The 27,926-nt window shown below is 38.7% G+C and overlaps 2 protein-coding genes across 4 annotated transcripts; one reads left to right on the forward strand and one right to left on the reverse strand.

Moving 5' to 3' along the window:
• Positions 1 to 1,260: 1,260 nt before the first annotated feature.
• atp5f1d (ATP synthase F1 subunit delta) lies at positions 1,261 to 7,085 on the reverse strand. The gene is made up of 5 exons (XM_027169596.2): positions 6,828 to 7,085; positions 5,819 to 5,972; positions 4,740 to 4,828; positions 1,481 to 1,619; positions 1,261 to 1,365 (listed from the first exon to the last, which is right to left on the reverse strand). The coding sequence occupies exons 1-4, from the start codon at positions 6,945 to 6,947 to the stop codon at positions 1,497 to 1,499; spliced, it is 486 nt and encodes a 161-aa protein (XP_027025397.1). The 5' UTR covers positions 6,948 to 7,085; the 3' UTR covers positions 1,261 to 1,365; positions 1,481 to 1,496.
• Positions 7,086 to 9,600: 2,515 nt separating this feature from the next.
• On the forward strand, positions 9,601 to 25,076 carry cbarpb (CACN subunit beta associated regulatory protein b). Of its 3 annotated transcripts, none has more exons than XM_027169609.2 (10): positions 9,601 to 9,723; positions 11,796 to 11,868; positions 13,336 to 13,481; positions 15,169 to 15,248; positions 16,292 to 16,454; positions 16,898 to 17,069; positions 18,010 to 18,156; positions 18,379 to 18,613; positions 20,511 to 20,691; positions 21,217 to 25,076. In XM_027169609.2, exons 2-10 carry the CDS (start codon positions 11,821 to 11,823, stop codon positions 22,676 to 22,678), a joined length of 2,634 nt encoding a protein of 877 aa, XP_027025410.2. In that variant the 5' UTR covers positions 9,601 to 9,723; positions 11,796 to 11,820; the 3' UTR covers positions 22,679 to 25,076. The 3 variants fall into 3 exon arrangements, with proteins under 3 accessions (XP_027025410.2, XP_047666500.1, XP_047666499.1); XM_047810544.1 differs by lacking the exon at positions 9,601 to 9,723 and adding an exon at positions 10,714 to 10,905 and having other exon boundaries at positions 11,748 to 11,868; XM_047810543.1 differs by lacking the exon at positions 9,601 to 9,723 and adding an exon at positions 10,714 to 10,905.
• The last annotated feature ends 2,850 nt before the right edge of the window (positions 25,077 to 27,926 follow it).

Genomic DNA, 27,926 nt, shown 5'->3' on the forward strand with positions numbered 1-27,926 from the left:
GAGAGCATGCAGCCAAGACAGACATCTAACTCTCATAAAAGAACTTGTGTTTGTCTGCAGAATCTCAAGTCAGCACATGATTACAGCTCTGTGAAAACAACCTGCATTTAAGAAAACCCCAGATGCTAATTAATGAGGATTCCCACTTCACTGGACAGAAACTCTGGCACTGCTAACAGATGAAACACACAGAACTACTGGCCTACAGGAATTAAGTTAAAAATAATGTAGAATTTTTAAAACCATTTTTTTTTACAGCTTAGTGGTTAACACAAGCCTTGGCCTTGCTCTTCCAGAGTTGGGGGTTTGATTCCCACCTCCGCCCTGTATGTGTGATGTTGCTTGTTCTGCCTGCACTTCGGGGATTTCCTCTGGTTTCCTCCCCAGCCAAGGCATGTGATGCAGGCTGATTGACATCTTTACATTTTCTGTAGTGTCAGTGGGTATGTGAGTGTGTTTGGAGAGTGTGAATGGACACTTTACAGAAAACGGATGGGTGTTTTTTTTTTTGTATTTTTTTTAAATGCTACTTTACATGTAACATAAGAAGGAATTTATTCAGACATTCCACATTTAAAAATTGGTTAAAAATAACTCAACAGCTGTCACTGGTAGAAATTTTAACCAGTAAGCACATTTGCTTTGGTCAAGCCACTAATAAATAAATTTTTTTTCCCCCACACAAAATATTCTGGTCATTGTCTAGCTCAAAATCAAGCTGGGAAAATTATTATAAACCAGAAAATTATTATTGTGTATTTAGAAATGAAATTTAATTAAGGGTAAAAATCCAATTGTAAGAATGACTGTTCCCTAAAATGTAAAACCAATGCACATTCAATATCTATATACTTTTAAGATAAAACAAATGACCGCTGTAGAGAAAACACCTTAGTAAAACACAAAAGCGAATTTCTGTAGAATAGTACTGCCCCCATTCGGCAATTAAAGGTACTGCATGATGACCAGAGTATCAGGAAAAGCACAGTGACTGTTGTGGAGTTAAGGTCTATGGTGATAATATTAAGCCTCTATCATCAAATCTGCTATATTTATGATAAATGCAGTTTGCCTGGTCGCTTGAATTGAACAAGCTTAATCTGCACCTCTAACTCAAAAACATTATGAATTTAATGTTCATAAAATAAATCTGTACTCAGGAGGTGGGTGGAACTTATTTTACAGTAAAAGGGCTGATGGCTGCAAAAAAACGAGAACAGAAAGCATTTCAAATATTAATGAAACACAAAACACAATGAATTATTTTCAAATACATTTAATGGTATATTTACTGTACAAAGCAATCGGCTTGACTTGCAGTTACTGATTTCACCTGGGATTGGGAACTGAAAAAGGACGTCTGACCTGGAGACAAACATCAATAATGTAAGGAATTCTACTTTACAATGAATCTGAAGTGTGTCTTCATAATAGGATTACAATAAGGATAAAGAACTTGATCAACATGGTATAAACATACCATAAAGATGACAAATTTATTCCAGAGCTTTGACGATGGCTTCGTTGGCTTCTATGCTGATTTGGGCTTCTGCCCTGGAGACCTCATCTGAAGCGCTGCCCAACTCGGACTGGGCCTTCTCCAGATTAGCTTTAGCAGCCTGCAGGAGAGACAGACAGACATCAACACTTTAAAAACTTTAGTGGAGACGAAGAAGTAAAAACTTGCATTGGAGGTTTTATTATTGTTGGGAGAGGAAAAAAGAACCAGGGCCATTTATAGTTCTTTTTGTTTAAATGGTGTTAATGTTGGCCATCCATTAAACATTAACCGTTGTCGCTTACAACAGCTTTAAACTGTCATTCCTTCAACAGCCTCTTTTCTTCTTTCTTAAAGTAAACTATTTTAAAAACCCAGTCTTTGTGAATTAGCTCTTGAAATGCTAACACATTACAATGAGCACATGTGGTATAAACTTTGAGATCAAAACTGATAGTATGAATTCTGGAAATACTGGAGTAATTTTATAGAATTTAACATTTATGCTGACAAATTTGTTGACCTGATGGGTATGATGAGCATTTTCCTTCGCTGAATCAGAATATGAAATATATTCATATTCATAATATAATTCATAATTCAAAAATATTCATAATATAAATTTTGAATTAAAAAACAAGCCGTTAACAAACTGACTGATTAATTAATGTTGAAGTGATGGTCAAGCCTGAGTTTAAAAGTTAACATTTTGTTAGTGATAAAACTTTACACTCCACCATATAGTTCAACTTGACCGTCCAAAAGAAAAACCCACCACAAATCACAAACACAAATCATTAGGCCACAGTAGCATTTGTGTGGGGAGCGACGTCTCTTCAATAGTCAAGCAAATTAACATGGCCTCTTTCCTGCGAAGGACATTTGTTATGGTGGCGATTACACAGCTGCAAAGGCCAAATATTGCTGGGAGTTAAAGGTCTCCCAGTGGGGATTTGACACATCCTCTGCACTTTAACAGGGACTGACCTTTCCTTTCTTATTAAACACACAGACCCTCGAGCACTGCTATCACTCGGAAGAATAAAAAGTCACCCGATTTTGCAGACTAAATGAGAATGTCAGAAAAAAGGTTACATTAAATAGGTCCAATAAGAATAATGCACATAAAGAGACAAATTACCAAAGGAGAAAAAGATTTTAAATCCATACAGGAACGGTAAAATGCCCCATCGTCCATAGAACATTTACAGCTACAGTTTAGCAAGCAATGACAATTTCCGAACGTAGACAATAAGCCAAACCAGTAGTGATGTCCCCAATTTTTTTGTACTGGTTCTACAAGGTTCATTTAACTAACAAGGAGGGAGCTGGGGTTACTTTCACCCTTTACAACCTCTGTACAGTAGGGGGCAGATCATAGAAAAAGCTAAGGGAATTAAAGAGGCACTGATGACTTTGTATCTTAAGAATGTACCAAACACCAGTGTAGAGATGGTAGATTGGGGCTTCAAACTGCAAAACAATAAATCTGGTCATAATTTCGAGAGAATATATCCATCATCTGAAAGTGGAGTGTGTGTGTGTGACGTGCATAGTTTTGCATGTTGCTTCACACGTTTATCCTCATGTTAACACCTCGGGCGCGAGTCATGTTCATCTTTTCAATGCAAACAGTCAATTTACAGAATAATGCCATGCATGCAGCAGCTATTCTGCATTAGAATCATTAAAATCAAGTATAACCCTGGGCATAGGTTCAGTTTATTCTGTGTGCCTCAAACAGGAGGTCTAACTTTTGAAATGTGGACATAAGTACAGCGAGGTAAAGCACACCTGAAAATGGAGATAGCAAGCTAGTACAGACCATTAAACTCTATAAAAGTACCAATGTCATTCAAGATGCACTTTAGTAAATTAGTATTGAATATGCTAAACCTGATTAAATTCTGCCCTCTAGTCATTAAATGCATTTAAGTATGTGAGCATCTGACCATCATACCACTATGTGCTCATTCCAATACCACAGGTGGTAACACAGACTTCATCCCTTTGCGGTTATATTGAACTCGACTCTCTAAGGGCCTTTTTAGACCTGGTCACTTCATGTGTTTTCTCTGATCTGATAGCTATCTGATTTGTTAAAACTGTTCCATTTACATTAGGCCACATAAATGCATCTTGGCGAATCGGATATCAATCTGATCTTTCTACTCCCGCCCAAAATGCAAATATATTTTACCTCATTTTAAGACCCAATGAGACACCTGGGTGAAAGATCGGAGCCAGCGCTGGTGGGAAAACATTTGTTTCTGGCTCGATGCATGACTCGCGAGTCACCTGCGAGTGACATACTTCTGTTTGGGAGGAGTATAGCGCTGAAGTATGTGGCTTAAACAACCACATGCATTTACACCTGTCCAGTTTCATCTGAAATGCGTCCCAGACCTCCTCCTGAAGTGGTTTGAGCGATCAGATTTATATCCGTCTTAAAACCGTTTCGGAGGGCATTTACACCTGGTCTTTTTACCATCGGATAGCTATCGGATCACAGAAAACGCATGAAGTGACCAGGTGTAAAAACCCCCTAAGGATGGCATTCGTCTAGATTTTGGAATGCAACTATGAGGATTTGTTTTAATTCAGCCACAAGAGCATTAGCAAAGTCAGAAATCGATATGAAATGATTTTAGTCCATCCTAAAGTGTTCAGTGGTGGTTAAGGTGAGGGCTTCATGGACCTCTCTTTGAACACAGGGACATTGCTATGCTGGAGAATCTTATGGCCTTTTAGAAGGGAAATCTTAATCTTGCAGTACACAGATATTCTAGTCAATGGTGTGCTTTCAGCATTGTTGCAACAGCAGCACTTAGATATGGGTGTGATGATCAGGAGTCGACATAATTTTGGTTATACAGGGTCTGTGTGTGTGAAAGGTAAGCATGTTTGTTAAAAGGGAAAAGAACAAATCTTGTTGCACAAAGAAAGTGTATTAATGATAAACAATGTTTTTCAAAAAAGGAGTGCAGCTCTGTCACACCATGTACATAAAGAGATTTTACTAAAGCATATTTTATTACTCTCTTGCTCAAGGTGTCAGGGGCTTATAGAAAAAAGGTGTCTTTGATCCTGGCTGGATTTAATTAGCATCTAATTTGAACTTTCATAGAAATCATTGAATGTAAAAGTGAACGGGTTTTTTTTTGTTTCCTGGAAAATTCTGTCAAGCCACCATTCAAGCATTTCAACACCTTTAAAGAAAACAATGTGATGTGTTTCTTACAGAAAGGTCCAGTCTGTCCAGAGGAACAGCCTCCTCAGCAAGCAGCTGCACTGAAGAGTCGGCATTGACGGTGACTGAACCACTGCTCACTGCAACACAAAACACAAGCAAACATCATTGCAGGGTCACTTATGACATAACTGGGAGCATCGTGGGCTTAATACATACAGCAACCTACCTCTGTTCTACAGCCTGGAAGAGATTTCATTAAGTAGATTTAATGCTTATTGAATGTTAAGTGTGTTAACTCTTCAAATGTTTTTATAAGAGGAAACCATAGCTGTTAAAAATGTGTTAGGAGGTAGGATCAATTAATGTGTTTTCTTTTCGCATCACATGTAAAATATGTTATTTATGTTTGACTAGCATCTTTATTTTCTCTCTGATTAACCATGAGGTGACTCAGCTAAAGATTTATATGGCAGCTTCACACAAAAACTTACTTTAGCTTGCATTTGTCTGTGTTTCCAAATGTACCTAATTCTGAAAATCTAAATTATGAACAGGATAAATTAATTGGAACAAGCTTTGAGATTCAGAATGACCAGCTCATTACATTTTAATATTGCTGCATACCAAATGTAAACATCTGTTCTGTAAAAATCAATGTAAAGTTTTTTTTTAGGTCTTCTGATCGGCAAACTCGCTCATCGATCTGGCCTCTACACATTAATTAATATCCTGATTATGCAAATGGGTAGCAGGGCTCCTAATTTGGTGACATTAACAATAGTAATAAAAACGTTTACCATTAATAAGGCATCAATCTTAAGTCGCTGAGTATTTTGTACACTTGGACTATCAGTATTGTGGCTGTTAAAATCTCAACGATCATTTAGATCTCAAGGCACCACATTAAAACAGAGCACAACACTTTAAACATTAACATTAATAAGCTTTTTGGTGACAAAAAAATGTAGAGAGACTGTTCATGCTCTTGTTTGTATAACAGACTTGCTGGCTTTATGGCAGAGCGCTAGGGTTTTTTAGACTTTGGCTATGTTATCACATTATTTAACAGACAAAATGAACTCAACTCATTCATGGAGTCGATTCAACACTGCTGCATTTTGCCTTACCAAAATATTTAGAAGAGGCGCCATCATCACCGAAGATAGTGACCACCCCAGGCCTCAGCACCTGCAGTGTGGGGACGTGAGCTGGGAGGATACCGAAGGCACCGGTCATCGTTGGGACATCCACCTGTCTCACACTGGCTCCATTGAAGAAGACCTGCAGAAATATCAGACATGTTCACATTCACATTTCTGTCATTTAGCAGATATCCTTATATCCAGAGTGACTTACAATTTATTTCCCTTTATACAACTGAGCAATTGAGGGATAAGGGCCTTGTTCTAGCCCAGCAGTGAGACTTGGTGGATCTGGGATTCGAACTCAAGACCTTCCTTAACCACTAGGCTACAACATTTCACATTGAATGAATACAGAATGTCTCTAACTTTAATGTTAATTAAAAAAATGCAAAACATGATGAAATGATAGCTTTTGCACACTAAATAGTGGCCAATTTTATATGGACAAAAAAAAAACTTTAACTTAATAACCGTAACAACGTCAAGCTGTAATATTATATATATATATATACACACACACACACACATATATATATATATATATATACATACATACATACATACATACATACATACACTTAAGTAAAACACTAAGAACGTGTGATTACTTCAGCTAAATGCTAAGTCAAGGTGAAGCGCTGTTGAGCTAATGACGTTAGCTTAAAAGTTAGCTAGCTAGCACGCTTAGCCAGCAGCGCGAGAATAACAAAACACACAATTTATTCAGGCTATAATTTTTTTAACAAGCTAACACACTATTACACAGCGTATAACATAGCGCACAAAATAACTACACAATTTTCTCTTCAATGACTAAAATAAAAACGATCAAATTAAACCCTCTAAAGTCAGAATCCGTGCTAACGACAAGGTTAGCGAGCATGCTAGCAGGTTCAGTAATAACAACAGTGTACAACTAGTATAAAACGTTATAACGTGACGTGAACGAGTCGTGTGGGCTGCAGACTGAGGTTAGGCCGAGAGTATGTACCTCATTCGGAGAGGCGAATGTGAAGGACATCTGTGGAGCTCCGGCGGCGGCCTCGGCGTAAAAGCGAACCTGCTTCAGCGCAGGAGCCGCGCGAAGAAACAAAAACCTCGCTGCCATCATTGTGTCTTCTAACTGTAGAGATTGCTCGACTTTACAGCGCACAAATCAACGAGCTCCAGAACCCTGAACCAAGGGAAGCACCCAGTCATTCAATAAGCAGCCGAGAGCGCAAGGGCACAGTGGAACTACCCATAAAGCCGAGCGCGATTTCTGGGGCATCATGGGAAATGAAGTTTTCTGTCAAGGTTAGTGAGCATGCAGGCATCGAGTTGCTGATGCTGTGTGTTAGCAGATAGGATCAATTAACAATAAAGTCCTAGCATTACATTCTTCAAACCAAATAACAGTTCCATGTTAGTTGCCTAAGAGCTCAAGAGGAGGGTATATATTACTAGTGGCCCAGTTAAATGAATTAATAGAGATTATGTAGCACCACGTAATCAAGCAATACATTACATTTATACCCTTAAAAATACAAGTGAGCAAGTCCTTGGCTAGCGCTTTCTCTACATTATGGGAAATTAAGTTTTCCGTCTATTAACCCTTTCAAACTCTCTATATACATTTGAGTTGCTCATGCTAATTAGTCTGAGGATTTAGATACCAAATACTACCATAAATTAAACAGCATACACTAGTTGGCCTTCTTATGCACATGTATTTCTTCTCCAAGCGGTTGGAGATTCAAATATATCCCAAACATAATTGTTTATGATACATTTGATTGTTTGTAGCATCACAATTTCCCTTCACTGGAACCAAGAAACCCGAAACTGCCCGACAATGTTCATGTGCACAAAGCATGAAGAAGGAGACTACGGAACCCTGAGCTCAACACCACAGAGCATTATGAGATGAACTGGAACTCTATCTGTACCATTTTTTATTTTTTCCATCTTCTGCTGCTTATTTGGGACCGGGTCGCGGTGGCAGCAGTCTAAGCAGGGATGCCCAGACTTCCCTCTCCCCAGACACTTCCTCCAGCTCTTCCGGGGGAATCTCGAGGCGTTCCCAGTCCAGCCGAGAAACATAGTCGCATTGTACCCAGTATTTAACATTTTAAGCACATACAAGTGTTGTGGTCAGGTGTCCACAGACTATTTGACCACAAAATAAACATATAAAATAATTAACAGATGAATTAATGAATTCAATAACAACATTATACTAGATTTATCTCAGGAACACTAGTGTCCATGCACACACAAATGCACACACTCAGTCATACATTGTTTCAGCCTGGACTGCTAATAGGAGTTTAGAACCCTGAGGAAACCTAACGTGAAACCATACAGATAGTAGCCCAGGCTCCAGATCAAATCTCTTCAACAGTATCATATTGTTCATAAAACCTCCATTTAGGTACTCCAAACATCTGTGACTTTCTCTGTCTATCCAAACATCTGTGAGTTTTTCTGTCCATCCAAACATCTGTGAGTTTTTCTGTCCATCCAATCATCTGTGCTTTTTCTGTCCATCCAAACAACAGTGACCTTTTCTGTCCATCCAAACAACAGTGACATTTTCTGTCCAGCCAAACATCTGTGACTTTTAGTGTCCATTCAAACGTCTGTGACTTTTTCTGTCTATCCAAACAACTGTGACTTTTTCTGTCAATAAAAAACATTGTCTATCCGAACATTGTCTATCCGAACGTCTGTGACTTTTTCTGTCTATCCAAACATCTGTGACCTTTTTCTGCCCATTAACGTCTGTGACTTTTTCTGTCTATCCAAACAACTGTGACTTTTTCTGCCCATTATCGTCTGTGACTTTTTCTGTCTATCCAAACAACTGTGACTTTTTCTGCCCATTAACATCTGTGACTTTTTCTGTCTATCCAAACAACTGTGACTTTTTCTGCCCATTAACATCTGTGACTTTTTCTGTCTATCCAAACATCTGTGACCTTTTCTGTCCATGCAAACTTCTGTGACTTTTTCTGTAAATTAACATCTGTGACTTTTTCTGTCCAATAACATCTGTGACTTTTTCTGTCCATTAACGTCTGTGACTTTTTCTGTCCATCCAAACATCTGTGACTTTTTCTGTCCATCCATGACTGTTACAGATGTTTGGAGACCCAGGCAGCAAGAGTTAATTTCACTATCTTCATATCTCTATTTAAAAAAGAGGTTCCATAGTGTCATAGAGAGCAGAGGGTGACAATGTGTGGTTTAACTGTTGCATTCATGTGGGGGTGATGGTGGTGGGTCCAGTTCTATCTGTGTAGGCAAGAAAACTATTAGAGGAACACAGTTGTATTGTAGAACAGTGCGTCCGTTTGTTACCAGAAGGTGGCGACTGGTCCATGTCAAAGACTCCCAAGCAATTAGGACTGACAGTAAAATATTAAAAAGGTTACTGCAATTTAAATTCATCATTAGTTTGTGTCTTTCATTAAACAGCCATAAATCATAGTTGTGCCAGTGTACCCTTTTACTTGGACTATCAAACAGATGCACGGCACTAATTATCAATGCATCATTAATTACGTCATCTTTGAGTGATATTTAGGGTGGGAATGAATTATGTGGGACTTCTTCTAAAATAGCAAATATGTGATTTTAGATATAGTTCCTGAGGTTTAGTGGATTGGGCTCGGAGTGTATCTCAGTGAGATTTTTACATATCTTATTATGCATTCTTGAAGGAGCTCAATCCTGTTCGTCTCTCCTTCTACGTCACACGGTGCTCTCCACAGTGGGCGTGGCTACAGCCGGGATATTTCATTCATAAATCCACTTAACGCCTTTACAGTGAAATCAAGGCGCTGCGAGACGCTCGCTCGATTTGGCTGGAACATTAGTACATGGATCCCGCAAATTACAATTAGGTAAGCTTGCACTGAAGATGATCCTTTTAAAGGTAGCGCATTGTGGACTGCTGTAATTTATTTGCTATGCATTTGAATGAAATTGTTAGGTGATCTATGTATAGTATGTTATGGGTGTAATGGGAGTTTTCCTATAATCAGAGTTATTCAATTTAAAAGTGATCACATGCATGTCAAAAAGGCAAGACATTTGGAGATTCTTGGTACTGAACAGGGTGTAATTAACCTTTAAATTAATGCCACTTTAGCTCAACAAACCTGTGTGATTTCCATATTATGTAGCTATCATGTACAGGGATTTGCCTGAACATTATGTCTGAGTTTGGTCATGGAGTCCCTCTGCCCTGCAATGCACTGCATATTTTAGTGATTTTTATACGTTATCTTGATCCTTATTCATCTACTTTATTACAATCAAACTGTTAAAAGATAGGTGTGTAAAATAGGTTAAATTTGATGAGGTAATTTTTATGTGACATAATTGCCTTGGTTTTCTTTTTTAAATCACAGAACTTGTGAACTTTCATGTGATCAGCTCATTTAATTCATACAAGACTAGACGTCCTTCAATAAATAATTCCTGTCCTAAACACAAATTGAAAAAAAGTTGAATTTATTAACAGCTTTTATTTTGTTTACCGTGGGAAAATGTGTAGGAAGTAGTTTCCTTTTTTTTTTTTTTATAATTAGGCGTTATTATAATATTGTTTGATTAGATGTGGAAAATCAGACATCACTGAGGCAATAAAGCTTCAGTCATTTCATGTGTATGTGTGTAAGAGAGAGAGAGAGAGAGAGAGAGAGAGAGAGAGAGAGAGAGAGAGAGAGAGAGAGAGAGAGAGAGAGAGAGAGAGCTGTTGAGCTGTTATGAGGCTGTGGGTGGGCAGGGACTGGCTAAGTATGCAGCAGGAACTGAGAGCTTTTTTACAGCGAGACACACGCTGAATGCTGCTTACTTGCACATTCACACACACACACACACACACACACACACACACACACACACACACACACACACACACACACACACACACACACACACACACACACACACACACACACACACACACACACACACTGACTTCAGACAGCATCTCAGCATTGAAGGAAAAGGGACTGCACACACATCGCTCTGCATGTTGCCTTTTCTCTGCTATATGAGAGAAAGGAAGTGCTTGGAAGGTGAGTTTATATGTGTGCTTGTGCTTCTATCTGCGTGTATATATGTGTTTGGCAAATACAGAGATAAAAGGAGAGCGCAAGAGAGCGAGAGGTTTATGTGTTTTGGGCAGAAGCTGCAGCATTAATAACATAATCTGATAGAGAACACATGCTGCAGGGCCTCAGCTGCAGGAAAGGCTTGGATCATAATATGCCTTGTAATATGGAGAATGGGAGAGTGGGGATTTTACAGGGCGTATGTATATATGATCATACATGGGAGATTTAAAGCTAAATTCTTTAGTTTAAAGCTATGCTTTGGCCACCGATATGTGTTGAGATCTTAAGTCTTGTATTCTGTTAGAATCTGTATTGAGTAAAGTGTCAAATAAAATCAAGCATGATGCATTACTACTATGTGTAATATAATTGGAAACAAAATGGCCCCATAGTGTTTCAGCTAGCCTTAAAGGGATCAACGGTTCTTTTGTTTTTGTTTTGTTTTTTGTTGTTTTTTTTTTGTTTGTTTGTTTTTTTTTTGGTTAGAGCACTTTTGGTAATATTTGACAAAGTTATGCTTGCATAAATTTAGCTGTAAAGAAATAAAACAACATATCGGCTCAAAGACAAATCTCCAGTTCCTGTGGTGTATCAGGATTTTGGGAGAAACAACAAATAATGTAGAAAACCAACAGGTAGCCAAAGAGGACAAGGAGATTTGCATGTTATTCATTTTGCCTGTCAAATCAGAAAGATCTCCTTCTGGCTTAAGCATTCAGACGTTCTGTGTCTATTTCAGAGGTGTCGTTTTGAAGAGTACACTGGATGCACATATTTATGTATTCGGATTTTATGTTTCAAAGCTAGATTAAGTGAACTCTGGTATTAAGGTGGCTGCCTGTCTATCTCAGGAGGACGCACCTGCTGACCTGGACCATGAGCAATGAGTCTGCCATCTGGAAAAACCTAACAGAGAACCCCACAGTAAGTACATGCCCTGTTTCCTCTGTCTCGTACTGATGTGTCATTGGGCTAATTTCTGTTTCTGTCCCCTGCCCTGGACTGTTTTCCCTTATTCCTTCAGTTCTCTCTCTAGAACTATCTTCAGACATGCAAATAGAAAATATCCTGTTCTGTGTCCTTTGTTAATTGAATTCATGGCCTGATGTAAACTGATTAGCCCTGCAAGACAGCGTTCATTCAGATTCAACTTGGCTTAGATAGATAATGCAATGTAGATCAATCGCAGGCAGTATCTTCAATTACCGGCATCGTCTGCCTTATTTTATTAATAAGGAAATCAGTAGCTGTGTTTAAGCAGTAATTTGTTTAGCTACAGAAGATTTAATGCCTAAAGTTCAAGTACGGCGATAATTCTAACGGTTACTTTATTTCTATTCACCGAAACATTTTGACAGATGGTTCTTGATTGAAAGTTTAATTGATAAGGCTTATGTAATTTTTCTACAGGTTATAGCTATCCAACGTCTTGATCAATGTTTGACATCCACCATGTGAGAAAGTTTCATTTATTTTACAAATCTTAGCTTTTCATTTTAGACAGTTGTGCTTTTTAATATACAAGCTTTCTTTACCAAACATTATTTTTGCAGAAAAACACAAGCCGGATAACATTTAAAACAAAAATAAATATATTTATGGTTTCTTAATGGTTTCAAATGGTAAATTCTCCTTTCCAAAGGAAAGTCCAGTGCAGTTTGGTTTATATTTTTCTGCTGAGCGATACATAAGACCAGGTTTAATAGGTGTATTATGTAAGGCAATGCATTAAACTATGATGGAGTTGAGCACCTCAGGTATAAATACTAAATCTGATAGCCCTTCTTACCTGATAACGATATAACACATACAGTTGCTAAGTTATCAAGGACAGATTGTGCTATGAAATGAAAAAAGTGTAGGTGGGAATTGTAAGGTGAAACTTGATGTTCATCTCAAATAATTATTCATTTACCAGTTCTAGTACCTTTTATTGGCTGATATCTATTTTGGTTACATGGGTGCAGATTTTAGCTTCTTTTCTTTGATCCCTTTTATAAAAGAGCCTTGTGTCTATTGTGCTTAAGTCTGCACCAGTGAATCTTCACAAGCAGTGAACACTACACTCGACATGCACCTGTGTCCTTCTCACCCTCTTCACCCACTCACATGTGAAGAGTTGAGAGCGTGCCATGGTGCAGTAATTTAGTGCTTTCATCCAAACTCTCTGTGACTTCTGTGTCTCTTTGTTTTCAATGGAAATGAAAGTTTCAAAATCAAAGTTTCAAGATCAAACAAAATCTATTTTTGAAGTTTGCAATTTACCAGATGTCCATTTTGAGTCCATTTCCTGTGCTTTAACGTGTACAGTGCATCAAAAATATCTGCATGTGGGAGTTTAAAGAAATTTCATGTCTGGTAAAGCAATTTTTCTCTGTTGTGTTCACACAGGAGCTCCCTCTGGAGCGTGGGGTAGAGGATGGCTATGTCCTCCACCTTGTTCTTTTGTCCATCTTCCTCTCTGCGACGATTGCTCTGCTGTCTGTCCTGTTGATTGTTTGTCGCCGCTGTCATGAGGGAGAGCGGAGCTTTGCTCGGTGAGACAAAAGCCTCACATATCTGTAAATGTAAAACAAAACTTCACAACAGAAACTCTCAGCAAGTTATAAACTTCTATTTTAGTTTGAAATCATTCACAATAAAATAAGCTGCCTGACTCTGAAAACTGGCTCAGAGACAGAGTGACTGATTGCCTCACTGCTGTGCTGATTAACTCACTTACACACAATGGTTTACAGACTCACTGACTATGACTGACTAACACTCACTTTTTTCTCATACACTTAGTCACTCACTGACTGGCTTACTGACTCTTTACATGGCTTGCTGACTTTCTACCTGGCGTACTGTCTCACTGAATGACTGAGAACAACTGAAAAATACACTGATTTTATCAACTGGCTGGTTGACTGATCTACAGACTCACTGACTCACTGATTCCCTAGAGTTGAAATGCACATGTGCAGGATTTACATGCAACATTTGTAAGCTCAGTGGACACTGATACTGTACCTAAAACATGGATCAAGCAATCCATAATTGAATTCAGAGAAGAAGACTTAGATTGGCTTGTAGTTCTTATTTTAAATCCACTAACAGTATCCTTTGTAGATAATATCCATTGACCACAAAATGCATGGACACTGGCCACCTGATGGCTAGACTAAATACATGCATATGACATCCTTGAAAAGCGAGGAGTGGAAATGAATGGCTGTGCAAAACAATAGTGGCAAAGAAGGCTGGAACAATGTCGTTAAGTGAAAGAGCACAATGGTGAAGTGGAAGGCTATCTGAGCGACAGAATGAAGTTTTCTCTCCTTTTCAGTCTGTAAAGCACTAGCTGATCATGTAAAGATGATAGACTTTTTGCTTACGGATCATCCAGGATCTGAGACATAGCTATTGCATGTGTTACCACAGAGTTACATGTATGTTACTACACTTTCATGTGTGGTACCTCACAGTTTATCATGTGTTATGTCAAGGTTCGTTATGTGGTAACTCACAATTTTATATTCAGTATTCATATGCAAAAAATTGGTGTAGTACCTCACAATTCTTGTTATGTTAGATACAGGACGGTTATTACTAAACATTTTCTCTTTATTCTTGTTATTTTTTTATTTATTCTTTATTTATACTTTATTCTTTATGTGTGTGTCAGTGTATGATATCTGTGAGGTAATAATTGTGCTTGCACTGCAGTCTCCCACAAACGATGATACTGTACTAATGAGATCTCATAGCAGCTATCAGCCATGATTAATCGCTCCTGGCACGTCAAGTACGCTCCGATTCTCTCTCTCTCTCTCTCTCTCTCGCTCTCTCGCTCTCGCTCTCTCTCTCTCTCTCTCTCTCTCTCTCTCTCTCACTTAGACACACACACACACACAGACACACACACACACACACACACACACACACACACACACACACACACACACACACACACACACACACACACACACACACACACACACACACACACACACACAGTGAGGAGTCACTATGGCAGGCTGCAAAAGCACCCCCAGTTTATTCTCACTGTTACACAGCCCCATATGGACAGACAAACTGTCTCCTTTAATCAGCAAATTGTTCTGTAGATAGCACAGTGGGCTGAGTGCATCAGACTGAGTTCATTTGGTTTGTCATGTAGACATGTGATGACAGTGATGATAAAACTATGAAGCACTAAATCTGGCTCTTTTTTATATTTAGGTTCATTCCCTGCTTCAAGCGTAGCGATGATCCAGAGAAGCCGAACACCTCCCATATTGAGGAAACGCAGTTGGTGCATGGTAAAATGCCTATGGTCTATTATACATGTTTGCCTATGGTCTATTATTAAACTGTTTTTTTTTTCATAAACAAAAAAAATGAGAAAAACTGAGAGAAGTTAGTTTAAGTGTAAAATCTGGTTGGGCTGGGATGTGATCAGATGAATTTGCAATAGATGCTTAGCCATCATGTTTTTGTAATAATACACAGATCAATTTCACTCTGAAAGTGATTTATTCCTCTATTCTATTCTTAATAAACAACTAATAACGGTACCCTTCTACTAATAAGATGAATGTCTTTTATCCTCTTCTTCCACAGCCATTGCATTTAATTTTTAATCCATTCCATATATTTAGCTATAAATAGCTATAGTTATATTTAGTATTGTGAAATATTTATAAAGGTCTATCACTTAAATCCCTCATCAGCCTCTTTTTAAATAAATACATTCATATGGTGCAACAAGCATGTTAATATAAACGTTGTAGGCAGAACTACTGTCAGAGCTACTGCTATAGAAAATGAATCAAGACCTTTTGACCAATAAGAATTCAGCATTCAAGAGTGATATGGTATAAGGATACAGTCCCTAGGTGTGTTGAATTTAGTTGGGTTGAAATGCCACTATTTATTATAGAGGGATGACATACATTGTGTATAGCTACTGAGTCAGTTTGTAACAAATGGCACAGGACTGATTTAGGCTTTTCCTGATCTCAGATACTGTAAATACCATTATGGGAAATAAATTGCTTCATGCCCAACTAAATTATCATTATGTTTGTGCCTGCATGAAATTAGATCTCATATCGTTAGCTTCGTATAGGAGTTTGATAGTTTATCAAATATCCATAAATGTTCCTGAACCAAAATGAGAGAAGAAAAAGCATGCATTCATCATCACAATGTTGCTGTTATACAACACGCATTTTCTAATATCATATTGATCTTCCCCTTTGGCTAGGATTCATAGCAATCGTCAAGCACATTTTTACATTCTGTATCATACAGAGTTTCATGCATAAATGAAGCAGGGGGTATATTTGTTCTCCCCATGCAGAAATCACGATCCGTGTGGATGAGTCAGAGTGTTTGTCGGCAGCCAGCTCCCACGATATGGAGACCGAGCGCTTCCTGTCCACGGGAAGCACAGGTCGGCGTGTGTCCTTCAACGAGGCAGCCCTCTTCGACCATAGCAAGAAGGCACAGGAGAAAGGGCGAAGGTCAGGAGCCTACTCACAGCCATCTCTGTTACTCTGTTATAAGCGCAAACACACACACAAACACACTCAACCATATATATATATATATATATATATACATATATATATATATATATATATATATATATATATATATATATATATATTGTTTATATACAATAGCATAGACAATAAAGTATATAAGAATAAAGAATATAATTTACTCTAACAGGATAATAATTCATTGATATATAAAAAAATCATCTGCTTGTAAGAGCTGGCTGTGTGTCTAACGCTAGCATATGTGTAATATATGAATCACCAACTATATGCAACCCCACACCCACACAATATAATTCTCAGTTCTCTCTAATATTCATTTAAGCATTCATTTTCTCCTTATATGGCACAGTAATTTTATTCAGACCGACATTATTCAGCCTCCTTTGTCTTTCTGTCTTCAGATACACACTAACTGAGGGCGACTTCCATCACCTAAAGAACGCCAGGCTCACACACCTCCATCTCCCGCCGGCCGCCCTCAAGATCGTCACCATCCACGAGTGTGAGTCATCGGAGAACAACGTTGCCATGACAACACGGCCTGTCACTAAATCCAGCCTCTCCATCTTCCAGGTGACACATTGCAGGATTCAATATGACGTATGTCACAGCATTGGCGATGCCAGTGGGTGAATTAAAAGCTTCAGATTGGTGGTTGGTGCTTAGCTGTCTGTGTGAAGTACTGTTCAACAGGGAGAAGAGTACTCACATTTCAGGCTCTGATTATAGTATTACTTTAGGTGTCAAAGGCATGCTGAGTGTACATCAAACTATTTCCTTCACATGTGGATCACATTTTCTATAATTAAATTTACCTTTACTTGAGAATGAAATATAAGCTGTTGGCTTACTCTTTTGCTGGAAGTCTAAAGGTAGCTACTAAATTCCATCAGTACATGTGTTATATATGAAACTCTATACGGTGAGTTTCATGGTGGTTAGATCTTGAACATGGGTTATTGTTGGTTGTGTATTACTTCAGATAAGTTGCCTCAGGCTTGGTGCCCTGCAATAGCAGTTTTTTTTATTGAAAAATAGATTTAATCGCACAGGATTTTATCACATAGTTTTCGTCACCATTTTATAAAAGTAATAAGCTGTGAGAAGGCATTACAATGATTTTATCATCACTTTGTGTCATGCCTAAGAACAGCCATATCAGTCTAACCCACACCCTTATTGCTTCAATATGGGACTAAAGTGTTCATGATAGCATTCATGTGCACATTAAAACCAACAAATGCTCCAACAACTGATATTAGACTTCCAAGGGGAAATGTACTAGAAAGGGATACACTGGAGTATTATTTGCATTAGATACTAAAGTTATTAGAGTATATATAAGTACTAGTGTTAGTATATAAGCATCCAGATCAAAAACCGCTCATGCAAGTTGGTAAAAAACTCATGCAAATGTAAACAGATGCCTTACCTGCACAATTAAAGTGGAACATTTGGTGAGCTTTAGCTTGGTGTAAAAGGCAATGCTGTGATGTCTGTTGTCTGTACTCAGCCTCCAATGCGCCCACTGCCACAGACAGCTCTTCGTAGCCTAAGTCCCAGTTCAGCTCTGCCAGGTGATGCCCTCAACTCCACTGTGGATACCAGCTTCTGTGAGAGCCCACCATCTCCCAGCCCAGAGCCTCCAAGACCCAGCTTGGTAATAGACACAAATAATAGACACACAACTATAGCATTCACACCCACCAACTGGGGCAGAATAAGAAGTCTGGTATTTTAGGTCATACATACAGTAACAAAATCTGGGAACGACTGAGAACCCTGAGATAAAATTGGTCACAAAAATTCAAAATAGGTTACCTTTTCGTAATTCATAAAATAAAAAATATATTTTTGCAATAATGGTATTTTTCTCAATCAGATGGAAATGAGAGGTGCAAGCTTGAGAAATGGGGGCAGTCCAAGCAGCGGGCGAGAACCAGCACTCTCTTTAGCCCTGGGTGACTCTGCCTCAAGCTGTGTCCCTCAGGGTCCCGTAATGCATTTCTTTACCAAGCTGCGGAGGCATGCCAGTCTGGAAGGAGCCAGTCCTTACCTTAAGATCAAGAGATGGAAGTTCGACAGCAACCAGAGAGCCTCCAGCCTGGAGACCAGAGGTGAGACAGCTCAGCTCAAGCTGCAGAGCCACTGCTCTGTAACCTAGACTGTATTTGGAATATTCATTAGACTTAAGAGAGGGATTGTTCAGGCCCTGGAACCCAGGGAAGAAAGGGGATGGCACTTAGTAGAATCAATTTATTATTATTTGATATATTATTATTATAAATCTATTCTGTCTGAATGTTCAAGGTGGATTAGTCACCCTTTTTATTCAGTACAAACTTGTACTGTAGATATCTATTTAATGAAGTCTGCACAATTGAGTCAGGATGAAAAGATTTTTAGATTTTCAAACAATCCGAACATATTACATAAGAGACAACATTTCAAGTAAAAACATAATAAAGACTCCTGGGTTTTGAATGCAAAAAAAGTGTGACAGTCAAAGTCTCCAGAAGAACTGTAGCAGATTCTCTTAAATGCTCTAAAAAAATAATAGCTAAATGCCTTATAAAAATAAATTGTATCTGGGACTATTATTTAAGAAAGAGTGTCATCAAAACCAAATATTGATTTTCTTTAGTTATATAACTGCTTACTGCACGTTGTAGCATTTCTTTTATTTTTAAAAGAAATAATGAATGTAATAATAATATCAATGATAATAATAATAATAATAATAATAATATTTATTATTATTATTATTATTATTATTATTATTATTATTATTATTATTATTATTATTATTATTTGCATTCATTTTAACTTCTTGCATACAGTATACCTTAAGATTTTTGTATAGTACTAGCAGTTCTGACACTAGTTCTGGCTGCAAATCAAATGTCAGGTTTATATTAATGCACTTGCTATGATACTTTATTGTTTCTATAGTAACAGCAGTTTATTCAGAGAGCCTCTCATGGTGGATGATCTGCATAATCTACGCCTAATAAAACATTTATAAAAAAATTATTTTAACCAAAAAAATGATCATTGATATGGAGATGTGTTTATGTAAAGAGTCTCCAGTGTCAATGCTTTCTAAAGGTCAATTTATAATTATTAATTAACTTCTAACCAATTAATTAAATAGAGAAAAGAACTACTAACTAATTAATTAAATAGAGAAAATAATGGGAGGCTTGTGATAGAATCACGGTGAGTAGCTATAATACAAGTAATAATAAACTGATAAAATGTTTTGTGGAGATTCTACAACATTAAATGTAACTATAAACTAATTAAAAACACAATGTGCCATTTATTATTAATTTTTTTTATTATTATTACTTTGTAGTGCAAGAAAAACATAACCTCTCGCAGCCCCTTAATTTGACATAGTAAGACTCAGTGGCATGCTGTATTCATAAAATAATTATTTTAAACCTTTTATTGACACCATACATTTATGAAATAATAAAAACAGTAATAGAATAGTGTAAAATGTGTGTGTGTATATATGTGTGTGTGTGTGTGTGTGTGTGTGTGTGTGTGTGTGTGTGTGTGTGTGTGTGTGTGTGTGTGTGTGTGTGTGTGTGTGTGTGTGTGTGTGTGTGTGTGTGTGTGTGTGTGTAAAAGGGAGTGGCTTTGGTTAAATATCGGCAGATGGCCGGATGACTTCCTTCCAGTAGTCTTGCTCTTAGCCAAACTGAGAAAGACAGAAAAAGAGTGAGAGAGAGAGAGAGAGAGAGAGAGAGAGAGAGAGAGAGAGAGAGAGAGAGAGAGAGAATTACTCTTAGTGAATTAAAATTCATACAGCCAAATAAATAGAATAAATAGAATTAAATTTTTGTTCATCTATTAACGAATTACATGGAGTTGACAATTCAAATGGAAATGTGATACAAATAGAAAGGTTATGGACAAAAAAACAAAAACAAATCAATAGACAGATTAACTGTGAGTCCCGTAAAAGGACACGTTGCATGTACTGATAATATGCACTCTGTCTAGCAGGCTCCCCCAAACGGAGGCCTTTCCAGAGGCAGCGAGCAGCCAGTGAAAGCATGGACCAGGAGGAGAACGGTGCCCACCATATCGACCTCATCCAGTACATCGCCCGCACCAAGGATGTGACCTATTGCTCACCACGTCTCCTTTCCCCCCCATCCACACCCCCACCGTCCCTCGGCAGGTATCTTTAATTCCCTCCCCATCTGTGTGTTGCAGCAATCATCCACCTCTCCTGCACGCAAAAACAAGCCATTCCATGCTGGAGCAATGGAAGTGATTCTTAGAAGGGTACTCTGACCTTGTCGGCAATTGTAATGTTTAGAAGATATGCCAAATAGTCTTGGGGCACTTTTGAAGATTAAAGCTGTTTGGAAAGTGCCTCCAGTATTCTCAGATATCCATAGTTATTAGGGATATGTATCATTGCTTAGTCCATGATGATTTCATAGGTTGCATCACTGCTTTTGCATTTACACTTACTGAGAATGCTGGCCGTTCTCTATTTCTTTCACTGTGTGTGCCATTCAACAGTACACCATCTGTGCTTTGGCAGTAACATCTGCTTGAATTTCCTGTTTGCCTGTCTGAGGAACAATATTTACAGACCACCTAATGTGTATCACCTGTAATTGTGCAAGCTCCCGTCCCACTGACTATGCCAAGTGTGTGATTATATCTGACGATCTTTATGCATTGCTCTTTGCAGGTTAGAGGTCGAGGTGATGGTGGAGCCAAGCTGCAGCAGAGCAATGGGGCCTGGCATGATTGGCCTGAGTGCTGAGTCCCAAGATGATGCTGGTGTGGGCTGTCGTCGGGAGAGCACAGATCACCAGAGCCTTTATCGTGACATCTGGACCTTGCGCGCCTCTCTGGAGCAGTACATCTCATCTGACCAGAGCAGTAACAATGACAAAGAGTCAGTGCATAGTGATGCAGACAGCGTGTCTTCGCTTAGGCTTCGGACAGAGAAGAGTGGGCTTCCATGTTACCTTTCCCAGGACATTGGGGATGGGATGGAAGGAGATGCAGAGATACCTGGGAATGATGGTCTGGAGAAAAGAAGGAAGCAGGATAGTGTGGACTCTGAGAAAGGGAGTGACGAATCAAGTACCCGGAAGCTTCTGCAAATGGACAGTGGCTATGCATCTATAGATGCCCCCTCTCGTGCCCCTGATGAGATACGGCTGTTCCGGAGCAGCAGTGATAGCAAGGAGGACTCAGGATCAGCTATGGAACGCAGACATTTCTTCACCAGCTCTGCACATAGAGGAACAGTATTTGACACCTTTGACACAGACATATTTGATGAAGAACTTGAAGTAGAACCTGGTGGAGCTAGTGGAGGTAGTGATACGGTGATAGAATTGGAAGAAGGTGCTTTGGTGTGGTCACCCTATGGGCAGATGTTTACACAGTCTGACTCTCAGTCTCATGCCTTGTCTTTCCGGGACTATAGCATAGATGAAAAAACGGATGCACTCTTCCATGAGTTTCTGCGCCATGATCCCCAGTTTGATCAGCAGGAGTCACCAGTGCGCTCAAAGCACCGGTCTCGTGTGCATCTACGCAAGCAGTGGCAGCGATCCAAGCAGTATAGTGATCCTGGCCAGCGTTTCCATTCCTCCTTTGATCGTTATCGCAGCCCCCTTCGTCGTGGGGAGACAGTTAACTACCCTCTAGAAAGTAGCTACCACAGCACACTTCCACGAATTGTCAGCGGGCCAGATGAAGAAAACAGTGACGGGACTGCCAACCTTGCAGAGATGCCTAAGGTCAATCAGATCTTGGGAGCTGCTGATAAGAGTCTTGCATCTCCAAAAGAGGACCATATAAAGTACCCTTCCAATACTGACACCATTAGAGAGTTGAAAGAAAAGGCAGAGCTTGCACCCTCTGAACTCCCTCCGGTGACTGATAGTACTCTGGGTCAACCAGAAGTTGCAGAAGAGTCCGGGCACTCAGTCCAGACTCTTGAGCCCACAGAAGGGTATTCACCCCCACAATTAGCCCAAACTGGGTATGGTCCTCAGACAATCACAGCAGAACTGAGTGATAAACTGTCTGTAACCCTAGAAGCGCGTCTGTATTCTGACTTACGCAGGACCAGGGAGCAACACGAGTGTTTGCTGACAGCCACACATGCCTCACCCGACCACAGCCCAGTGTAGCACATGGCTCCACTCATCCCAACCAACTCAATGTTGATCTCAACCAGGCTTCAGTGATCAAATATTCAGAGGAAATTACCCTTAGACACTGATCGGGGACCAGGTTTGGTTGCCGTTTTAGGGTTGGGATCACAGCAGCAGACCTCAAAGTGTGGATCCATGGTCAGTTTTTAAGGGGAACTTCTTTGTAAATCATTTCTAATGCTCAGTAAGTGGAGATCGAGACCCTTACCTCACATCTGACATGACATTTTGAATGGTGTATTTATGGTTTATTGCTTTATTCTGGCTCCATTTAGTTATGTGTTGAGTTCAAAAGCCAATATATTCTCTGCACTAGGTAATCCACTGTGAAATTGGGTGCTACTAGACTTGTGATTAATGTCCTTTAGCTTTTATTTGCGAGATTTCTGTGTCTCCTTACATTTTTGGAAAATACACACCTAATTCAGAAGACAAAAAGCACTTATCCATGATAAAATCCTTTGTCTCTGATATAACATGCTCTTGATTTATGTGTTATAGGTTCAGTTCCTCAGCCCTAACTCTGTCTAGCCCACTCTAACTGCTCGGCTTTGATCATGTCTGACAAAATGAGCTATGTATGTTGCACTAAAATGATTGGTGTATGCACTTTTCATAATTTCAACCACAGTGTTCTTCATTAAGTGTCCTTGTCATAGTATGGTGGGGTTCATACTAGAACCACTGGTATGGGAGAAAAACTGCCTTTGGTGCAAATCATGTATTGTTATGAGCTTTTGTTCTTAACCATACTATTTATTATTGCTTTAATAGTTAATGTTAATGTATATGTTTTTCTAAGTGTCTGAAGAAAGATAATAGATTTTGAGTATTAGTTTTTAAACTTTAGGTTAGGTCAGGTGAGCTAATTATCACATTTTAATTGAAAAAAAAAAGAAAAAAAAAAGTTTGTGATAAGCAGAGGGTTTAAATGAGGTCTGTGCTCCAGTGTGTCTCTTGAGTCACTTGTGTTTTATTAGATTTGATGAGGGAGGCATGCTTCTTCCTGCATGCTCTTCACAGACCAGCTACTATGTGTTCATTAACATTTCATTTTCATGTGAAGACAATGAGAGGGAAGCATTCCCAAAGGCTAAACTCTCATCCGGCCGTGAAAGAGAAATTACAAAAGGGTAGTTTGTGGTAAATCCTATTGTCAAATAACCCCATGCAAGTGGATCTTGCTAAAAATGCTACAGTTCTAGTCAATATCAATTATCCAATCAAGGGGATTAAAGTCAGAAATTTCAATTAAAGGATTCATGTGAAGAGTGGATGCGATTAGCAGCAGTGGTAAAAGCCATTTGTGGATTCTGTGGCAGAGCAGACTTTCTCAGACTACAGAACCTAAATGATGTATTAGAACCTTTAAGAGCAGGATTCAGCTCTGCTTTTTCCTCCCTCCTTTTCATAATGCCACCTAAGATTGAGAGGAGGGGGAAAATACCATTAGCCTTTATTTTAGCTGAGAGACAATGTTCAAAATAGGCAACAAATATGTACATAAAAATGGCATGGCATGCTTAATCTTGCTCAGGATTGCTAATATGACAGATAAAGCTTCAATAAACTGTGCTTAAAATATCATCTATCATGACTATGATGCCTTTGCCATCATCTGTATCTCTCTACATTATAGTGTATAACTCATTACTAGATTGCTTGCTGTTTGCTCTGTTCAAGATGACATCAGCATCATTTCAATTAGACTTACCAAGTACATTAGTACAAAGGGCAATTCTGAAATGTAAAAAAGCACAATCATTTCTGTTATCAGGTTATAGACTAGTCTTTACTTGGGTATAGACTTTAATGGCAGATGCTTGGGTGATATTTTGTGTGCTAATCAAGTAGCCTGTCTAATGCATCAAAGCATTACTGTGCATAGTTTTGCATGAGATGAATCAGTTTTAGTAAAGATAACCGTTTTCCTCAGATCTGAAATTCAGCACCAGATTAGATAATACCTAATGGATGGTTATTTCTTTGAAGCATAAAATAAACAGAAATCAGAATGATATTTGTTTAGAAATATTTTATGGAGTCTATTTATTTTAGGAGTATGCTTTGATTAATATGGAAGAGATTTTGCTAAGAGTATGTCCACTGCAAAAATATTTTTACTTTGCATATATATTTCCAATGGAGACCTTTTTTGCTTGCTGTATTTCCATGGAAAAAACATATTTCTGTAGATTTGCTTGATATTTAAATGGCTCAGTTTAAGGAGGAAAATTTGTGAGGAAGAATAAATAAATTTTTTTCAGAACAATTTTGTTTACCTCTATCTCTTAAGCCCTGAGGGACCAATTGACAGAACTATTTGTCTTGAGTTTATGTTTTCCAACTAGTCAATAAAGAAAAATGCATCATGTCTATGCATAATGTGTCATTTTTTTTTTTTTAAAGAAATTTACTGAGTGATAATTCACCACTATCAACATGTGTTGTGTTTCTTGTTGGTACTTTGTACAACATAGTGCTGTGTAACTATAGCACAGCTGCCTTTCCTTCCTTCCACCTTCAGAAGGGGCCGAATCTCCCCATGGGAACATCAAATATTCATATCAGCCTGGCAAATAAATTAAGAATGGCTGTGCAGTAATTATGATGCTAAATCAATAGCAACCCATGTGTCACCAAGCAGAGAGTACCTTCCACTTCCACAGGAATGATTATCAATCAACAGCCCGAGAGCAAAAATAACCAATGGCAACTCCTCTACTGCTTGCTTTTCAGTCAATAGGAAATGATTCATGATAAGCTTATAGCAGCATAGTATTAAAACCATGCCATGATTTCAGGGCAGTATATGAGTACTGTGGAGTATATTTTAAATTGTATAGTATTATATCATAGATTTATAATAAGTGCCACTCTGCAATAAGATGGTTATGATAGTTCTGTTCTGAATTTCATTTTATTATTTGATCTCTGATTTATATGGCATCTGGGTGAAGCGATCAACCCCTATAAAGCATTTTCAAAACATGCCTCAATGGAAACAGCAGAAGTCAGAATTTGTTCTTGTGCTTCAACAGAAAACCCCAGAAAGAAGATCAAGGCCACAGACATGAATCTGTTCACTGCATGGCATCCATTTACAGCTCAGTGTGCTAATGACCTGAAGGTTGTGAGTTCAAATATAATGACTACCAGGACAGAGCCATAACCTTTTTAGTATACATTGCCTAAGAATGTGGGTCTTGCATTTGAAGCAGAACAATGGATATTCCTCTTATTTTACAAATTTTTGTTTTCAAGACAAATAAATGAACACAGATATTGGCTGGTTCAGGGACAGGAGAATGGGAGTAGTTTTGTCTTTTGCTAATTGCTGAACCCATAAGCACAGCCATTATACACACTTAAAAATGGTTTATGGAGAACATCTGCCATTTAAGTCCCTGTGTAAGTGTCTACTATGGAAACTATCACGTTACAATGAATGCATTAAAAGTGATTTACTTTACAGACAGTAAATATTGTTCTCTGTTTGATTGTAATATTGTTGTCTGTTTGAGGAAATTAATTAACTTCTTATCAGTTGTTATTGAGAACTCAACAGCACCGTGATATACATTTTTGGAATTAATTTACTTATAGTTTAGAAAAGCTGAATTTAATGTGCAGCAATGCCATTGATAACGATCTGTAATGAAATCTTGATAGGAACGATATCACTGATATAATATTTTCATTCTTGCTACAATATTAGAGCGCCTTATCATTTTTGATAGCTATGATATTAACAGACAAGGAACGCCTGCACTTAAAAACCATAAAGCAGCTGTCTTTATGGTGGTTTTGCTTGTAAAACTTCTTCTTACTGGATGTTATTCACATCACTCTGTGCACACTCTAATGACCACTGTGCATGAAAATATTAGGGGCAATCTAAAATACTTAAAAGACCCCATCTGGCCATGGTTAATGCCCCCCATTCTGCTGTTTTTTTAACAAGAACAATTACAATATTGGAGGGGGGCACGGTGGCTTAGTGGGTAGCACGTTCGCCTCACACCTCCAGGGTCGGGGTTTGATTCCCGCCTCCGCCTTGTGTGTGCGGAGTTTGCATGTTCTCCCCGTGCCTCGGGGGTTTCCTCCGGGTACTCCGGTTTCCTCCCCCGGTCCAAAGACATGCATGGTAGGTTGATTGGCATCTCTGGAAAATTGTCCGTAGTGTGTGATTGTATGAGTGAATGAGAGTGTGTGTGTGTGTGTGCCCTGTGATGGGTTGGCACTCCATCCAGGGTGTATCCTGCCTTGATGCCCGATGACGCCTGAGATAGGCACAGGCTCCCCGTGACCCGAGGTAGTTCGGATAAAGCTGTAGAAAATGAATGAATGAATTACAATATTGTATGTACAGTGCTTCTATCTTTGGATTGTTTGCTTAGATGAACAGGTTTGCAGATCTTTCTAATAAAATGATACGTGAGTGTATACATTGTTGAGCACATGATACTGAGGGAACCCTCACATTATATCCAGTTCTCACAGCTGTATGATAAATGCATTAAGAGGAAACCTTAAGAAGTGTTTGGAGAAATAAGATCAGACATACAAAGTTGTACAGAGATGACACTCCTTGTGCTTTGTCTAAGCTGTTTAGGAGATTGCCGTGTGAGGCTCGTTGGCCGAGAGTGCGTTATTTTTTACAGTGTAATAGCAGCACATATGCTCTCCATGGGGATTTCTTCTTGTGCCAGGCTCAGTCTACAAGCCTCATTTCAGCAAGCTTGTTCTTCCTCTGAGGTTCTTCTACCATCCTATCTATATTTTAGGGCTAGATAGCTAGCTCATAATGCTTGTAAAGCTTGTATATCTTGTATATCTTGAATATTATTGTAAACCATTGGTGTCTATTGGTGAAAATAGATGTGCTTTTTGAAGCCTAATATACTGTACAATCCATTAAACATAGATGATGAGTGAGTCATTGGAAACACACAAAAGCACTTAAAATATTAAACAACAGCAGTGCCGCTCGAAATCTCATCTACTCTAAAGAGATCTCTCTCCTCCTCGTTTCCATCCCTACCACCATCTCTCTGCTAATAGCACTTTTTAACAAATCAGAGGGAGAGCCAGAGAGTGTGTGGGAGACATCCGTGACTCAGAGGGAGGATTCTGCACACACTTTTATTGGAAGGCCGTTTAGTTTTTCCTTTCCAATTAAGCTGTGCTGAAAAATGTGAACCCATTCACCACTTGGCTTGAA

The sequence above is a fragment of the Tachysurus fulvidraco genome, chromosome 2 (assembly GCF_022655615.1).
Source record: "Tachysurus fulvidraco isolate hzauxx_2018 chromosome 2, HZAU_PFXX_2.0, whole genome shotgun sequence".
In the NCBI taxonomy this organism is placed as follows: domain Eukaryota; kingdom Metazoa; phylum Chordata; class Actinopteri; order Siluriformes; family Bagridae; genus Tachysurus; species Tachysurus fulvidraco.

What these genes read in the sequence shown, in the direction of transcription:
- atp5f1d (XM_027169596.2), bottom strand. Translation starts at nt 6,947, where the DNA reads ATGATGGCAGCGAGGTTTTTGTTTCTTCGCGCGGCTCCTGCGCTGAAG. An exon ending in CATTCGCCTCTCCGAATGAG is followed by an intron (nt 5,973 to 6,827) that starts GTACATACTCTC and finishes ATATTTCTGCAG; the next exon opens with GTCTTCTTCAATGGAGCCAG. An exon ending in CGCCTCTTCTAAATATTTTG is followed by an intron (nt 4,829 to 5,818) that starts GTAAGGCAAAAT and finishes TTTGTGTTGCAG; the next exon opens with TGAGCAGTGGTTCAGTCACC.
- cbarpb (XM_027169609.2), top strand. Translation starts at nt 11,821, where the DNA reads ATGAGCAATGAGTCTGCCATCTGGAAAAACCTAACAGAGAACCCCACA. An exon ending in GGAAACGCAGTTGGTGCATG is followed by an intron (nt 15,249 to 16,291) that starts GTAAAATGCCTA and finishes CTCCCCATGCAG; the next exon opens with AAATCACGATCCGTGTGGAT. An exon ending in CTCCAGCCTGGAGACCAGAG is followed by an intron (nt 18,614 to 20,510) that starts GTGAGACAGCTC and finishes CACTCTGTCTAG; the next exon opens with CAGGCTCCCCCAAACGGAGG.